The following is a 17,891-nucleotide window of genomic DNA, read 5'->3' as shown; positions in this document are numbered from 1 at the left end:
ATACCTTTTGGAAGCACTGGGAAATCAGGTATCAGTGATCTCCAGGAGTTTTACCAGACACTTTCAGTATTATTTTTCTCTTATTTCAGTTAAAAAAAAATCAAATCAGCTGCTCTTACTTTCAGATGGCAAGGCATGCCACTATATAACAAGTTTACAAACAGAAAGTTGCTCTTCCTCTGATGACTCCTCTGAAGTCACTAAATTCATGATCTGTACGTATTATGAAACTCTCCACTGTGTGACTGTGATACAAAGTGAGACCAAAGACTTGTCTTTGGAGGATTTGGAACTGTATCCTGATATATCATTAATGATGCCCATCATTCACAAGACCCCTCCCTTCCATCATGCCCTATGCTGATCAGTAATGCCTAATCTTAATTAAATTTGCTATATGGACTAAGCTGAAGAAATTAGATTAAATCTTATGCATTCTCATGATCTGAGAATACTGAAAGTAAGAGATACTCTAAACAGAGCAGGATTTATTTTCTTAATTTAGTAGGACAGTATTGCAAATTCACTTTGTCTGAAGGGAAAAAAAATGATGAAAGATACATTGAGTTAAAAAAACCCAGACTCCACAAATACATGAAACGGTGACCTGAACACTTTTTGTACAGCTTTTGTAGAGATCAGTTTAAAGAATAATCATCTGAATATATGCATCTCTTTATGGAAACTTAACATGGAAAAAATTTCCATAGATATTTAGCTTGTTTATTTTTTTTAAGAAAGTTAAGCTTGTCATCTATATTGCTGTATATGATAAACTTTCTTCATGTTTTATCCATGGTTTATCAGCAAGCAGACTTTACAGAGTTGACTGTACAAGGATTCTTTGCATCTTGTGACCAGGGTGCGATGAATCTTGTTGTTATTTCAAAACAGAGGGAAGGACTGTTGAAGGTAAAACAGGAATAAACCATGATTCCTCACAACAATGTTTTCAGCAGTATAAAGCCTAAAGGAAAAAAAAGCGAGAAGGAAAAATAGCTAATATTTTAGCTGTAGGCTAAATATTGACTGTAGGCCTGTCATTTGGGTAAGAGCTAAAAGCTTCAGAGAAATGTTTCCCATACAAAATCAATTCATCTGGACATGTGAGTAGGAATATTGAATTTCATGCTGTGATTAACATCACATTAGTTTACCTACTTGAAATGATTTTGAGACCTATGCATTGGATCAGGTCTATAAGAAGGAGATATGCCTTACAGTGTTCTGAGATTTTAAAGATGCTCAAAAGTTGCAAAAATTATTTTGGGATGTCTGAAGAGGATTAGATGGGAATGATGAAAGAGCATAACTCTGGCTTTGGAATCTGATATGAAACTGGCCCACGGAGGTCAAAATAGCAAACAGCATTATCACCAAGTTGAAAAATTAGTTGATGTTAATTTTCAAGAAGAGAATAACTGGCACACAACTAAAAGACTCTTCTAGTTAAAAAAAAAATTAAACAAATTAAACAGACATCACTGCAAGAAGGCCAATTCTCAGCCTACATTACCTCTGTCTCAGAGCCTATGAAATCTTCAGAATCTATATAATTTCCAGGTTTTTAAAATGTACCTTGTTTTGTGAATATTTGTTTCTACACTTTTGCCTAATACATTTGCTGTACAGAGAAAACTGATTCCAAATTTTCAGTCATGTATCCTTTTCCTACTTTCAGCAGTACATGAACACAGCTGAACTGGGACAGAATAAAGGTCCACTTATTCAAGAATTATATTTTTATTAATAAAAAATATTGCTGAGTATTGAAGAAGATTGGAATGAAACCTTTTTGCTTAATTATAAAATGCCATGCTTATCAACATTCTCTAAATATGAATAGGATGATTTGGTTAAAAGAGATGTTTTCCTTTAAATAGAAAATATGAGTGTGCATACCTTAAAAATTTTTCGTGTTAGACAAATATCTGACTAAAGTTAGTCAGATAATGATAATGCTGATGTGCCAATGAAACCTAACAGAAATAAAGTTCTAAGTTGTAACATGCTGGAAAACATTGACCTTAGCAAAAATGCCTGATTAAGATATATTCTGTATCTACTTTTGACAATATTTGAGTGATATTTATTTTAATAATCTAGAATATTTTCTATTCAAAACATTACATTTGTTTACACCTATTTATAGATGTAAACCGAGCAATAAACTCAGCCTTCCAAGCGCACTCAGTACCACGGACAGCTCCAGCTGCATCATGAGTGTGTATGTTGCAGCAGCAACACATCAGGAAAATTCAAGGCGGCCATTGATTTCTAACGGACCTTTCTGCTTTCAGTTTATAGCAGCATTGGATTCCTATTTCCAAATATGTAATTGTGGCGGTCATCCTAAATTGTTCATAAATGGAGTTTGCCTAGTCAGGGCAGCAGACGGAAAGATGTTAAATATGTCTGGCTAAACTCAGCTTTCACCTGTAAATATACAAGTTGTCCCACCATAGCAGAATGTGGTTCTTGTGTATTCTTTCAAGCTTACTGTTATACAATGGGGAGAAGTAAAGCAAGGAAAAAATTCTGAGTATGTATGGTGTGCTAAACTACACATCTAATGATGCAGTGTTACAATTGTCTTGTAGTAGTTCGTCTTCTTAAAAAAACTTTAACAGCAGAATGTTTCTGTGGCGTGAAATCCTTAGAAATTCCTCATCCCTTTTATTTAAAGAATTTGTTTATAGTGCTAACCTAAGTTTGAACACAACCATGTTTTCCCAAGTAACACCTATTGTTTCTAAATCTTCAGTTTTAGACTTTCCTCCACAGTTGCCAAATATTTTAAAAAATGAAGGAAAAGGTAGTCTGTGGTGAAATGTATTGTATCAAAATAAGTGAATTAAGATCCCTGAAATTTCATGGTCAGGTAAGATGGACCAAATAAAACAAAAGTTGTTTCCAAAAGCAGATTTTGCTCATTGATAGACATAATAATGTATTTTGTGTGTTTTCCACAGTTATGCTGAAACACTACCGTTGACCCTGTTGTTTCCCCTCCTACAGAGTCGAATGGCAGAAAGCTTGCGTCTCTTTGATTCCATCTGCAACAACAATTGGTTTATCAACACTTCCCTCATCCTTTTTTTGAATAAGAAAGATCTGCTGGCAGAAAAAATCCGACGCATCCCCTTAACAGTCTGCTTTCCTGAATACAAAGGCCAAAACACTTATGAGGAGGCAGCAGTCTACATCCAACGCCAGTTTGAGGACTTGAATCGCAACAAGGAGACCAAGGAGATCTACTCACACTTCACCTGCGCCACTGATACCAGTAACATCCAATTTGTCTTTGATGCAGTGACAGATGTCATCATTCAGAACAATCTCAAATATATTGGCCTCTGCTAAGAATCCTTGGGCTTAATCTGTTTTCCTGAAGTGATAAAAAAGGGGCTAACCACTTCCACTTCTAGTGGAAAAAAATGGGGCAATGCTTAGTAGCCCAAGGAGAAAAAAGGGGAAATCTGATGTATGTACACAGTTCCTCTTATGCCCCCTTAACCCACTACATCATTTTTCACAAATATATGTTCTGGAGAGTGAAAACCTCCTCTCCAAAAAACCACACAAATACCACACACAACCCCAGTGAAAAAAAACCCAGCAACTCAAAAACCCCAAACAAACACAAAAAAAGAGATTGAGGCCTAACTCTGTGGAGATGTTTTCACCACAGTCACTGCACTTTTATTCCATTTGTTTCATTCCATTTCCTACAGTGGGAGTGCTATCATGTTCTATGTAAGAAATAATTCTTCATCCAGTTGTCCTAAAATTTTACTGACATGAAGATATAAAGCTGGTGAGTGACAGATTAACTTGTTTGCAGGGTGTGGAGCAGAATGGTTGTGTTGGGGAGAAAAGCTAGTTCAAACCAGAAGCTACGGAACAGAAGAGTTTAAGCAAAATACTACTTAAAGTTGTAGAGAATGGGCATGCACCCACAATATTGGCGCACACAGCCAAACAGTATATACACATACATCATGTATGCACATGCACATGACTCTCAGCATATACTATGTACACACTTCTGCTTTACTTTACTGTTTATCATGGACACCTTGCCTGTTAAAGGAATTGTTGGTGTGCAACTGTTCTGTGATTTCCAAACTGACTAGCAGCTCTTTCTGCTCTTTAAGGCTTCAAATATGCAGCAAAACTACATGAAATGAATCTATGAATAGGCCAAATTAAGGTCAGTGTTTCTTCTACTGGTAAGGAGTTTTATACATCAAAACAGTCTTCTTTTACATCTTTTTTTGCCAAATCTTGTGGTGTTTCACAAAAAACAAACTATATTTAAGAAGTAGGTTAGTGTTCCTTTTTTAATACAGATAAAAAAAAATCACAAGGCAATTTTTTAAATTATTGTTGTAGTGTCTGGATTGCTGAATGTGAAAGTTGCCAACGGACAATTCTGTTCCACTGCTCCAAATACATTCTGGGAATTGTAATATTGTAACATATTTCCCAAGAAGCAGGAGCCATGGAGATGGTGTAGTATATAGCCTCCAAAGTCTTTTTTTGTTGTTTTTTTAATTATTTTAAAAATGTGGTGTATTATTAGAAGGTTAAAGATGAGCGATATGAACAATAACTAAATGTCTTGATATTTAAATTTAATAATTTAAATTATTTACAGTTTAGTGAAGTTAAGGAAACTGAAGAGATGCATTCCTCAGCTCCAGGTTTCATCTCATAAAGAAACACTACTGGATGGAGTAACATTCCGGCAAAAGTTTGAATGCATAAGAAGCTCTGTGGGACTATACTGGAAAATCTCAAATGGATCATATAGACCTACGTCTTTGGTCAGTTGATTCTTTCCCCTGCCATAGAAAAGACTTCTTAAAGACTTCAGTGTAAAGTTGGTGTGTAAATATATGTTTGATAATTGTAAAGCACATACATACACAGAGACACAGACACACATGCTCACTGGAAAATAACCTTCTACTTTTGTTCCCTTATGTACTATGATTAGTGCAAGAAATCTCAGCCAAGGGCTCTAAGAAATTTAAAACAAAATGGTTAATAACATCAACATTTAAATTGTCCACTTAAAAAAAATAAATAATTCAAATGATACTGAATGTGTCTATAGTGTGTTCATTAATTAGTGTTATGATAGTTACTTAATTGGATAACGTTTGTGAAGTTTTCTTTCCTTTATGACAGACTACTGAGTTTTGTTTATTTGCTCCAGATCTTTTTCCTCAGTTTATTCACCAACATTCAGCAATTTCAATCTTAAGCAATTACATTTGAGCAACTCAGTGAGATCTAAGGGATGTGTTCCCACTTAATATCTTTACAAATTCTGAATGCATGTTGTTATTTTTTGGGGAGATGGTTAGTAGCAATTTTAGGAAAGAAGTTATAGATCAAGATCTATAGGAAATATCAGGAAAGAAAATTCCATGGAATCTGCAAGATACATAAGAAGCCTACCTGCACATTGTCTTACACAAGCAGGTACTTTGCATGGATGTCTATGCTGAGAAATACATGTGTAAGTATAAGCACATACAAATTTTTGAATAGCGCCTGAAGTTGGTCTCCTAAACCTGTATTTAAAGATTGAAAAAAACCCTGAAAAATACATTCACATTTTTGTTCTACTGAGCTCTCTGCAAGTCTTCAAAATCAATACGAAATTCTGTCTGGCTCATGCTTGTGAAAAATTAGGCTTTAAGAAAAATCTAAATATTTTTAAAAGTGACCATATAAGGTGATCTATCAGCATTAAGTCTTATTGATGGTTTTTCATTGAAGTTTTCTTGAAAATTCCATCCATTCAGACTATAACAAGTTTCTTCCAGAACATCCTCTAACTGAAATCTTTAAAAGTCTCGATGTACGTTAAGAAAAGGTGCAACTCTTGTACAAACAGCATAAACTCATAAAATCACTTGTTAGAGGATGCTAGATAAATAATATCCTTGGAGTTTAAACAGAATTTGACTTAGAACCCTTGACTCCATTAATCATTTCTGAGACCAGCTGAAAATATTTGATAGTGCTTGGATAGTTTAATTCCTCTGTTTGCTTCTCAGCATTTCTACAAAATGCATCAAAAAGTCCTAACCTTTCGTACCTTATATTTAAGAATCCTTCTTTTCACCTGTTTGAGGATATCTAAATTCAAGCTTGGATTTTTCTAAGTGACCCGGAGACTTAAGCTAATGATGAGCTGGGACTGCCAAGAGAACTACAATACTCTTGAAGGCAGTGGGTGAAGCAATAAGCATTTTTGACCTTGCTAGAGAATGCAACCATAACCAAAAATACTCTCTGAGGCTCAAGTCATGGGTTAAGACTTTCAAAACTCTTCAGTCCAGACATAATCGATAACGGAGAAAAAATCTGTCTAATTTTGAATGAGGTATTTTATCCCTGTACGGAAGACACAGGGCCCCTTTAAGCATGCCCTGTCAACTGTTACACCTGAAGGATAGAGGCAAAAGAGCCAATGAGGCTGAGCCTTGAAGGTATAAAAGGTTTGTCATGCCACACAGGGAGTATTTAGGTCTTACTTGTAATGAGAAGATACTGTTGCCTGCTTGTGATATTTGTGGTCAAGCTGCTTGACTTGGTGAGTTTACTAAAAGCTATACGTGGTAATTGCTAGTACCTTCCATAGAGCTAGTACGGGATCCTCTAAACTTGATTTACCATTAAAGTGCTATCATTTACTTGAGAAATTGCAGTTATTTCTAGTCTAAATTGCTTTCTATAGCGTAAGATCCTATTATTAGCCAGTTGAATTGTGAAAACGGTATAAAATGAGTCAGGGCTTCCTTTTCCAATGAATGGACTATTAGATGGTGTGCCTCCCTCACCTCTAGCTTTCGTGGTACTGTGGCCATTTCAGACTAGTGAAAGAAGTGACAAGATAACACAGCATTCATTAGAGCATAGCTTCAATGTAAGAAAGCTGGGCAGGAAAACTAGAAATAAAAGTGTAGTCAATTATGAGGAGGGCAAGAGACATTTTATATTAAAAAGTAAGTCTTTATTCAACTAAGAAGGTCCTTCCAATATAAGTATTACAGGCAACCTACAACAGAAGTGGAGAACCTAGGATATTTTAACAAAGGCCTAAGGGTATTTCTAAAGAAAAGTAGTCAGTTACATTTCACATTGAATGAAGGCTATCTTGGGAAGGAGAAAAGAAATTGAAGCACTGCCATGTGTTCCTACTTAGCTTAAGAAAAGCATAGGCATGGGGAGGAATAAAGCAGCAAATAATTAAGTTTAAATGATCCATTCACATAATCATCTTCTCTGAAGAGCAATTCCTTGCTATTAACTCTCTAATAATTTAATTCCTATGATGTTTTTGATCTTAGTATTCTGAGTAACTCATGGTTACTCTGTTTTCTAGCTGAAGAATTCAAGATGTTAAAATAAATTTTGTTTTACACAGAAGTAAAGTAATTCTATTTTCTGATTGTATAAGAAAACTGAGGGACAGGGAAGTTAAAACTAAAAGTCTGGGCCAAAGACAGGTGCTGAAATTAAATCCCTTGACTCTTAGTTGCCCACCTGGATAAATCATGCAAATAAATTTGCATCTATTTTCTCAGTTCTCAGGTTTATCAGTGATGCAGTGCACTGCTACCTGAAAGTGTATTAATACAGCTGGGATTTCACTTCACCTGGGCAACAATGACATTCACAGAAGAGATGTTCCATCTGCTGCAATAAGAATGCCATCTGTCCTTTTATCAGTTGCACTCCATACAGCAAACAAGTTTCAAAGGAAAAAAGGTATCCTTAAACAGTCTTTATCCACAGATCTGATTGGTTATGATTTTCCAAGGGTGGAACAGTGGAGACACTGAGGGTCAGTAAAGTAGGAAAAATATTCTCTCTTAAACTCTTCCCAAAGAGAGGCTCTGGCAAGCTTAAAAATCCATTGCTCCACCCAATCCACCTCAATCTTTGTCTGAAAGGATTAAGTACCCATAAAAGACAGGATAGATGATAGGTAAGAGTTATTAAACTTTTCCAGTATTAACCATATGCTAGTGAAAGATTTTTTCCTGGAACTACTTTTGCAGTTGTTATTGCCCAGGTCATTTATCATTGCGTAACACCCTTTCACTAACATTGTTAAGTATTGTGTGTCAACTAATTGTTTTCACAAAGAGTGAAACTTTTGCTAATAATTTTTCCAATGTTCTTAATTTTCTCCTGCTGCTGGTTCTTCTCCCTCTTCTATCCCCTATTGAATACGTACATCTATCTTATTTTTGTCTCTCTTCTGCCCATTAATTCTTGCCACTAAGTTGTTGTTTCTTCTGGAAACGTTACTCCTCAGTGTTCTCCCAACCTTTGTGGATTTTCCCACCTTTTGGTCTTTAATGATCCCACTGTCCCTGGAGGATACTGGTATACATCCTTAAATTTAGGAATCAAAAATAGTCTGCAAGTGGATTTGCTTAAAATAATCATATTTTCCTAAATTACTCCTGTTTGGAGAAAGACCAGGTGGCCTGGCATAGAGCTAACTGGAGTCACTGACCACTTCCCAGTTAACAAAAACAACTACAATTCATGCCAAGTGCACATACAGCTTATGTTCTTTTTTGTCTAGTGTGGAACATATTGCTTTATTGGCCCTGAAAATTACCTCAGCTCTAGAAAACATCAGAAATCTAGATGTGGAATGGCATATTAGTTGCTGACTTCCTCCAGCTGATACAAGGTACATTCTATCTCATTATCTGGATGTGAGGTGTAGAAGTAAATGCAGAGAGGAAGACAGTTTCTTGGCTAGCTGAAGAAGGCTGAATTACCAGGCAGAGACTATTTCGGTATCTGTAATATGTCAAATGAATTATGTCAGGCCTTGTGACTCTTACTACTTATTGGAAAATATTTGCTGTTCTCCCTGATAATTCCCCAAATTGTACCATAGCAAAGAAAACAGTTTTAGCACCTTTCTGTTTTTCTTGTAAGTAGCCATCTGTATGCGAGTCCATTCTACAGTAAAACAATTCTGCTCAAGGAGTTACCTTCCAATCCTTAAATACAGGCATGTGTATTTTATATATGTGTTATTGTCCTGGTTTTGGCTGGGATAGAGTTAATTTTCTCTAGTAGCTGTGGTGTAGTGCTGTGTTTTGGATTTAGCATGAGAATAATGTGATAACACACTGATGTTTTAGTTGTTGCTAAGCAGCGTTTATACTAAGTCAAGGACTTTTCAGCTTCCCATACTCTGCAAGCAGCTGGGGGAAGAAGAAGGAAGGGGGGGACGTTCAGAGTGATGACATTTGTCTTCTCAAGTAACCGTTACGTGTGATGGAGCCCTGCTTTCCTGGAGATGGCTGAACACCTGCCTGCCGATGGGAAGTAGTGAATGAATTCCTTGTTTTGCTTTGCTTGCGTGCACAGGTTTTGCTTTACTTATTAAACTGTCTTTATCTCAACCCACGAGTTTTCTCACTTGTACTCTTCCAATTCTCTCCCCCATCCCACCGTGGGGGAGTGAGCAAGTGGCTGTGTGGTGCTTAGTTGCTGGCTGGGGTTAAACCATGACAGTTATATTTTTATCTAAATAAAAAGAATATGTGGCTCAGAAAAACACCTTTTTCCAAGGGTAATTACTCAGAGATGCTTTCACAGACAACATGCTAGCTCAGCTTCTACACCACTGATCTTACAGACTGTACATACCTGACAGGCTGAGGATCACAGGTTTTTTTTCATTCCCTCCCTCCCTTCACCCCCCAAAAACTGTCAAAGGACATTGTATGAAAATCTGGTCTATAGAAAGCTATGTGAGACTAACTTAATCTAGTCAAGGACTTCTATCCTGAACAAATCTTGAAGGCTTTTGATAGCACAAACATTGATAGAGGAAGTGGTCAAAATTTGGCATAATTTCATAGCTGAAGAAATTAAGTGTTGGAAGAGAATTTCACCTAGAAAGGTATGACTCAAGCAAGCTATAAAGAGACTGCTAGACACATCATGCTCTCTGAGAGATTTGAATATAGGATCAGAAGATAAAGATTAAATTGTGCTTGCTTCACAAATGTAAACAGTTCCTCTACATTAATTTTTAATTTCTTATAAATAGAAGGGGGGGGGGGTTGGAGACAAAATTCCAGAACCATTCCCCAAAACAAGCCTTGACATTAATTTGATTTGGAAAACCTGATTCTTAGCTGCCACAAATACCTGAAGTGGGAGAGGTAAAATGAAGAAACTGGTATCAGTCTTAGGTCAAGAGAAGCCTCACTGAAAAGCAACTACCACTCAGAGAACTGTAGCCTTTCTTGTAAATACTGGCAACCTTCACTAAGTTGGGACTGTAACATGATTTGGAAGCTGGTCTTTGTCTGACAGAGGCTCCTACTCACTTCAGAGCTGCTGTGAATCCTTTGCCTTCAATCAAAGGCAAGGTTTTGAGGAGAGACACTGCTGCAGCTGGCTCTCAGCTTTTGCTGAGTTCTCAGCTCAGCAGGGTTGGATAATCCTTCCACTCCAGGATGCAACTTGATTTCTCTTGTATAGTATAATCTTACATTCCCTGATTATCACCAAACTGGTTTTACAGTTGTGACAGTTCCCATCAGTGGCTCCTGACCTAGGATGATATATTCAGATGCCTGCAGGGACAAAGATGGAATAAAGGGAGTAGACCTGAGTGGCAGTATGGTGTACCATTACATATCCTCTGGTTTGGGCAATGTATTTTGATTTACGTGGAATTCTTAATAAGCAATGTTTTATGTTTTGGCACCACCAAGAGCTAGCATTGCTTACTGCTACAGTAAGTCTCTAAATAGAAATGACAGTTCTAATAAAATGCTTTCTATATAACCCTTGGTTTTAGTCCCTGCTTTTTAGAAAGTGTCTAACTGCAAACACTGAAAAAAAAGTCTCACTTCCTCTGAGGGCCACATGGATAGCTATTTTTTTAATTGCTTTTTCCCCCTACAACTTTTATTCATCCTCCAGCGAATATTTTCTACTTACGTAGCTAAACTTCCAACCTACTTAGTAAATGCTTTGAGTTTTGGGAGATAGAACCTAAAAGCAGGCAGGTGTTTACATGTAAAACCCTGAGGCAGCTTCCCTGTTTAAACTGAAACCTTAAGTTGTGCATCATGCACACATCTGAAAATTCCATCAGCAAAAGGAGACAAGTGGTAAGCTCCTGTATTAGCCTACTAGAGAGAGCGCCACATCTGAAGGTTAGAGTTAATAATAAAGTTCAGCACAGCAGTGACTGAATAGCAAGGCTTATTACTGAATTATGCAGTTCCACAAGGGCTAAGAAGGCCTTAGCCAGTATGGATGAATGGTTAATGATTAATAGTGATCTGCAAAAATTTGGCAACATTTATGTACTTCTGTCAAGTTTTCTTCTCCCATAAGTTTCTATTATGATCCACACATTCACAGGATGGTATCTATCTGTCTACACAGGTAAGGGAAAGAATTCTTTAAAGGCAATCAGACAGGTCAAAATTTACTTAAGCTAATTCCCTGTCTCATTTGATTTGAAAATCTGTAAAATGGCAACTGAAATTAAATTAACAGAAAACCTGGTTTTCTATAGTGATGTTCACAAAGTTGTTTAGCCCACCATATTAATATCCTTCATATGGATTCAATTATTTAGGACTTTTAAAAGGGTTGCATGCATGTAAAAATACATCTTTATATTCTTAGAATTCACGTACACTCACTCAGCAAGGCTTTAAGCATTCGTTTAATTCTTTTTTAAGCACCGGTAATGTAACAGAATTCCTCAGACAAGATACTTTCCCATGAATTTAAATAGTATGGCTTTTAAATTGATAATTTCTATCTACTGAAATTTTAATTTTCAAATTATAATTTTCATCAACTGGAAGAGTAAAGTTTAAGACTAATGTTCAAATTAGAAAACTATTGACATTATAATCATAGAATCTGGAAATAAAAGTAACAAATTAGCATAAATTCCCTTAGTGTACAAAAGATTTAGAAAACTGTAAATATACGTAATAAACATAAAGAAAGCATGTAAAAGGTACAATGACCTATTCTTCTGGCAAGTCAAAGAAATTCTCAGCTTGGATTTCTCTATTTAGACTGAAGCATTTAACAGCTAGATCCTTGACTGATGTAATCAACCCAGCTTCTGTTTATCTCACTGGAGATAAAAAGACATCACCAGAGCAGAACTCATCTCATCCTAAACTAAGTATCTATGATATGTCAGACTTTTTGCCCCTGGAGATACTGATTTTCCTCCCGCTATACAGGGACTGTAGGATGACTAGCTCAATTTGACATCTGAAGTTAGGTGTAATTTATCATGTTTTTAGCTTCGTATCTTACCAAGTCGATTTAACAATTTTACCTAAGGGCAAACAATATTTGAATAAAATATTAGAAAAAGCAAACTTCTTCATTGCTCCTTACATCACCCCCAGGTTTGTTTTTTTTTAAATTCACCACCTGAAAGCAATGTCAAAGTGTACATTTAAGAAACAGTGCCTATGAGCCTGAGGTCAAAGACACATTAATAGATAATCTGTGGAATACACAGCGCAATGGATGAAAAGTGCCTTTACTTGCTCATTTGTCTCCTCCTACTTGTCTACTCCTACGGTGCTTGCAAGGAGCGGGGAAGGCATAAAACGAATTTCACAAGATTTGTACCTCCTAACACCAAAAAAACTTTCTACAAACCCTGTGTGCTGTGAAATTAGTGTACCATGATGAACAGCTGATCATAATTTTGAACAGAAGAGGACAAAGTGAAGTTTTGACGCAAGATCCTGAAACACAAATTCAAGCGTGCAGTCCATGCAACCTGTATCTTGAGCAGGTAGCCTTAATTTGCTTATAGACCTAAGAAAATTAACAGATCTAGCAGGATCAGCCCCCCCAATACATAGACAGGACTATTCACAGATGTATTATGTTAACACGGGGCATTTCACTTGTTATCTGTGTAAAGCATTTTCTATATTTTGGCTAAGTAGTCTCACTATTATTACCCAATTTGCAAATTTTTAGAAGAGCAAAAACAGCTCTAGAAAACATAGTTGTCTCCACCAATAAAAAAGATGACAGTCATACCTCTTAAAGTTTTCTGCTAGAACCCAAAGAATAACTTCTCATAGGAAAACTAGCTAAAGAAAATTAAGATGAGCAAAAATAGAAAAGATACTGGTTTTAAATATGATTTTCAAGGAAAATGGAATAAAATAAATCTGGAAGATACTACATAGGGAATCAGGTAAATTCACCTATCTGCTTTGCCTATTTGAATACTTAACTACTGAAAAAATCCCTACCTTCAGGTAATTTTGCCATCATTTCAAAAATCTGATGTGTGTTCTTCCGACAGATATCTACTGGATCATCCAAGAGCTCAGTGAGGGCAGAAATTACTCCATTTTGGATCAACCCTTGCCTACAAACAAAATTGGAGGACAGATTTAACTAAGCATAATAAAACTCTCATATATTTGTGAGATGCTTAATCTTAACTAAATACTCTTATTTACATTGCACCTATCTTGCCAAAACTTAGAAATTCTGTTCTTATGTCTCACTGAAACATCTTTATTGCTTCCCATACCATTCAGTAAACTCTGGAATTACACTTACCTGCCAACATTATGCATAGCCATTATATAGAGGATTTGTGTTGTTTTTTGTCGGACAGTACTGTCATGATGTAGCAGCAAATTCTTCAGGTTATCCAAGAATCCTATGAGACACAATAGTTCATTTTAACATTTCTTACCTTCAACACTGATTTAAAATAGCAATACTCATTTTTACCTCACAATTTGAAGCACAAACAATCAGAATTTTCATCTTGTCCTGACGGTGAAACTCTCATTGTCATATTTCAAGTAGGGAAGAAACTTTCAAGTTTCAAGGCCTATTGCCAAAAATGCCATGCTACAAACAAGCTGCTCGCTTCTGTATCAAGTTAAATCCTAATCTTGCAAATATTTATGAAGTGACATAACTCTCAAAATAAGTCAGTGGAGCTATTGATGTTTTTAGAAAAGCATGTGTTTGTAGGATTGACACCTACATTTTTTTAAACTTTCTTTACGTGTAGCATGGGCTATGTAAAAAAACACAGCATTGCTTTTCACACACAGAAATAGATTTGGTGAACCATCAATGATCATGTGTATACACACATAGCACTGGTCAAAAAAACCACCCAAACAAACAACAATCTCACATTGCTTCAGCAGTTACTGTTAATCAAACAATAACTTAATAAATTTTGAACATGATTATTGGTATCTCTTATGAGGAAAAAAATATGAAGTAAATGGAGAGAAAAGCAGTGTCAAACTGGAGGACTTCTTCAGTGTTACATAATGAGCTATGTAGATACGCACAGACTGCTGAAAATTGTAAAGATAAGCTTGTGGTTTGGGTTTTGTTTTTCCAAAATCCAAACTTAGCATTCTTCCAAGTGCTGGGATAAAAGCTTTTGAAAATAGTGGTGGCCAGATATAATCCTGATGAGTATGATAAATCTGGTTATATTGTCTTGTATCTTAATTTCTCATGAAGTTCCAGGTTATTTTTGTTATAGACTCATTCTACAATCACTAAGATACTTCTGAGAAGGAGTTCTGCATAAAAAGCTCTGATGTTTTGTCTCCCCAATAAAGGTATATTTGGATATGCCATTCTATCCACTGCTGAAGGAATCAATGGCAAAAGATGATTTCATGGATTTTGCAAATGAACTTGTAAACCTTATTTAAATATTATTTTATTAATTATTTATTAAAAGGGTTTTTGCCTGTTATTATTATGGGATCTGAGATATGAGTATTTTGAGCACCTCAAGGATGAAAAATCTAGGAAGGTACCACTGTCATATGTCACACGTGGTAGAAAATGTCTAATGAAGGAAAAAAAAAAAAGGGATTTGCCTTTTTTTCCTGCTCTAGGATAACTAAAGGTTTTTCTTTTCCCCTTTCTAAATAAAATATATTTAGTAGTTTTATGTTATTAGAAATTCATAAATTCACTACTTTGTTTTTTTTCTGAAAGGTTCATGGATAACAGGATTAGAGAAGGTTCGGCAAATGAAATTTAACTACGTGGCAAGGGAGTGGTAGGGGATGTGTTTCTAACGTGGACTAATTTAAACTTTTTTTTTTTTAAAATTAGCCTATGTTAGGAATTAGCTAAAATTCAGAATAAACAAAAGAAAAAAAAGATTCTGCACTACTTTTCTATTTAAGGGTTGATAAAACCGATAGTGAGCCAGATAAATCCTAAAGTGAGGATACTCTTAAAATAACTGTCATGTATATGGCATTATAATGTACTTTACCTTTTAAAGGTAAAACAAGTAGAGATTAAAACCAAAAAATCTTCACGGCCATTTTATGTCATCAAAGATATTGCAAGGACAAAAGTAGCGCACAAAAGTAAAGTGGGTTTTTGCCCCCCATTGTGTCAAAGCTTATGACAACAGATCACTTACCTAGTTCTATTGCCTGGTAGACATTTTCTGGGTCATGGACCAAATCGCAGAGCGCCATCAATGCCCGCTGCTGAGTCAGCAGCTCAGGAGACTGTAACTCCTCATTCAGTTTAGGAAGGGCCCTCCTTCCAAATGCAATAGGAGCTTTTGTGGGATCTATATCAGGGGGGAGGTTGGCTGAGATACGAGCATGTGCCATCCCAAATTTTCCTGGGAAGGATTCTCCCTTATCCCTAAAAATACTCCAGAGTGACTACCTGGTGACTGGACAGGTAACGTACCAAAAAGACAACTACTGATTTAAACAGTGCTCTGTGTCCCGGAAGAGCTATTTTAGCACACATTCATTGTTGGGAAGCTCTGAAAGAAGAGGCTGGAATTGTTCATGGTCATCAGCATTAACGTCTGTTCATTAGATGAATTGTCTTATCTGGTTTAATTCTCTACGGAACACTGTAAAAAAAAAAAAAAGAGAGGGAAAGCTTAAAATTGCAAGGTGTGGGACGGAATGTTTTTCAAAGGGTTAAAGTGAAGTAGTCCAATGTCTTGAACCAGAGAAGGGGCTCAAAATACTATTAAAGCAAAACCAAACAAAACGCCATTTAAAAAAAAAAATCCTTTAAAAGGGGTCTAGTTTAAACCCGCCCTCAGAATTCATTAACGCTTGAAAGAATCGGTGATGGCTGACCTCCCCATTCCCTCAGCAAGGAAAACGGCTCAGCTGACAGAAGCATACAACCTCCGATACTGAAAACTGCTCAACAAAAAAAAAACAGCTGCAAAGTTAAAACAATTGCTAACAACTGCACTTCCCTCTTCAAAACAAAAGAAATAGACTAAATAATCAAAGGCGCCCCGTCCCACCAATATGTCGCCGCCTCAGCCCGTCCCCGGTTCCCGCTCCACAGCTCCTGCCAGCTACGCCACCGCCTTTCGCGCCCGCGTGCTCTGGTTGTCACAGCAACCAGCTCTTTGCGTACGCCATACTCCGTGAATAAAAAGTACGCAGCCAAGCATACTGAGTCTGGTTCTGCGTCAACAGCGTAAGTACCGCGTTTGACGGTGGGTGCTGCGAGAGAGTAGCGTCAACGGCGTAGTCAGCGAATTGGAAGCCGGGGCCGCTGCTAGCGGTCGGCGCGCCGCGGGCGGTTGAGCTGGAGCGCGGCCACTCAGGGGCGGGAGCGTGTGAGGAAACGGGGGAAACGTCGCTATGGGGTTGCAGTGTGGGGGCCGTTTTACCTCGCTTCTTTGCTAAAGCATGGAGGGAAGCTCTGTCCTCACCCCCTGTTTTTAAAGTAATTTCAGTTGAACAAAATTGAAAAAAATTCAGATTGAACAAAATGGTGGTCGTGTTAATGGCAGAGCTAGAGCAGGTGACTGCCTTGAGGTACAAAGATTGAAGGGAGCTCGGTAGCTTTGGACTAAGTTTTCTTTCCTAGTCTTCCTCAGAATGTCACTATAAACAGCTAGAATGTGTAGCAGGGGTTTCCATTGTCATTAGGTAGTTTTGTATAACTATTCAAGACAGCCATCTTTTTCAGTATGATTCTGCTAAAAATTATAGTGGTGTTCAGAGGACGGTACACAGGGAGAATATATCATTGCAATGTTGCTAGCACAACTTAAGCATGCTCTGGATTGTCAGATGTGATCTGGCATCAGGAAAAAAACTGAACAGCTTGTGCTATGAAAGGTTAGTTCTCTGTGCAAACAGAGAAGTCGTTGCGATGTTTTTCATTATGTTTGAGTAACAATTATAATAAAGTTCTTAAACTGGATTTTGCAAAGCCAAAGTCATTCAGATCAGCCAGATTAAAATAAAACACAGGAGTAGATTCTGGTTTGTTGATCTTCAAAATCCATAAAAGAAAAATTACTGCTTTAAAAAGTATTTTCCGGAAAGGATTCATTTTTCTGCAACATTTTAGAGCAGATTATTTAAAGTAGAAGTTATTTTCCTGAATTAGATTAGACTTCCACTAACTATATATTTGTAAAGTTTCACTCTATTTCAATAGGAAGAACATGAACTTTTCTCAACGTAGAAGGAGCAGGAGAAGATCAGAGACTTCTCTTGCCCTCTAGTCTTAACTCTGCTCTCATCCTTTTGGCGTGAGTTGTTTTGTCTTGTCCTTCACCATAGCTTGGAATACTGGTATTTGTTAGTGGTCATGACATTAAATTATTTTCTGTACAGCTTCTGAATGCCTTCCTCAAATCCTTTGTCTATCCACAGAATCTGCTGGTGATACAGTTTCTGCAATGTTGATGTAAGGAGGGTTGTGATGCCATGGAGACACTATATTCCCAGTCCTCCCTGGTGGCTGAATCCCCTTCCGCTCTGTAAGAAGAGAAAATCTGGGTCTCAGTACCGATCATT

The 17,891-nt window shown here is 36.9% G+C and overlaps 2 protein-coding genes across 2 annotated transcripts in view; one reads left to right on the top strand and one right to left on the bottom strand.

Annotated features, from left to right (window-relative positions):
- GNAZ (G protein subunit alpha z) overlaps window positions 1-4,952 on the top strand; it is a 43,954-nt gene extending 39,002 nt beyond the window's left edge. The window contains exon 2 of the mRNA XM_009279989.1: window positions 3,019-4,952. Coding sequence (XP_009278264.1) covers window positions 3,019-3,363 — 345 coding nt within the window. The 3' untranslated portion in view covers window positions 3,364-4,952. The remainder of the gene's footprint in view (window positions 1-3,018) is intronic.
- Window positions 1-15,710, bottom strand: part of RSPH14 (radial spoke head 14 homolog) — a 108,253-nt gene extending 92,543 nt beyond the window's left edge. Inside the window, exons 1-3 of the mRNA XM_009279990.1 lie at window positions 15,512-15,710; window positions 13,648-13,750; window positions 13,332-13,450 (exon numbers count right to left, since the gene is read on the bottom strand). Coding sequence (XP_009278265.1) covers window positions 13,332-13,450; window positions 13,648-13,750; window positions 15,512-15,710 — 421 coding nt within the window. The remainder of the gene's footprint in view (window positions 1-13,331; window positions 13,451-13,647; window positions 13,751-15,511) is intronic.
- Between the last annotated feature and the right edge of the window lie 2,181 nt (window positions 15,711-17,891).

This window comes from Aptenodytes forsteri, unplaced genomic scaffold, assembly GCF_000699145.1.
Source record: "Aptenodytes forsteri isolate BGI_AS27 unplaced genomic scaffold, ASM69914v1 Scaffold323, whole genome shotgun sequence".
Lineage (NCBI taxonomy): Eukaryota > Metazoa > Chordata > Aves > Sphenisciformes > Spheniscidae > Aptenodytes > Aptenodytes forsteri.
This window is presented reverse-complemented; position numbering and strand designations above follow the sequence as displayed.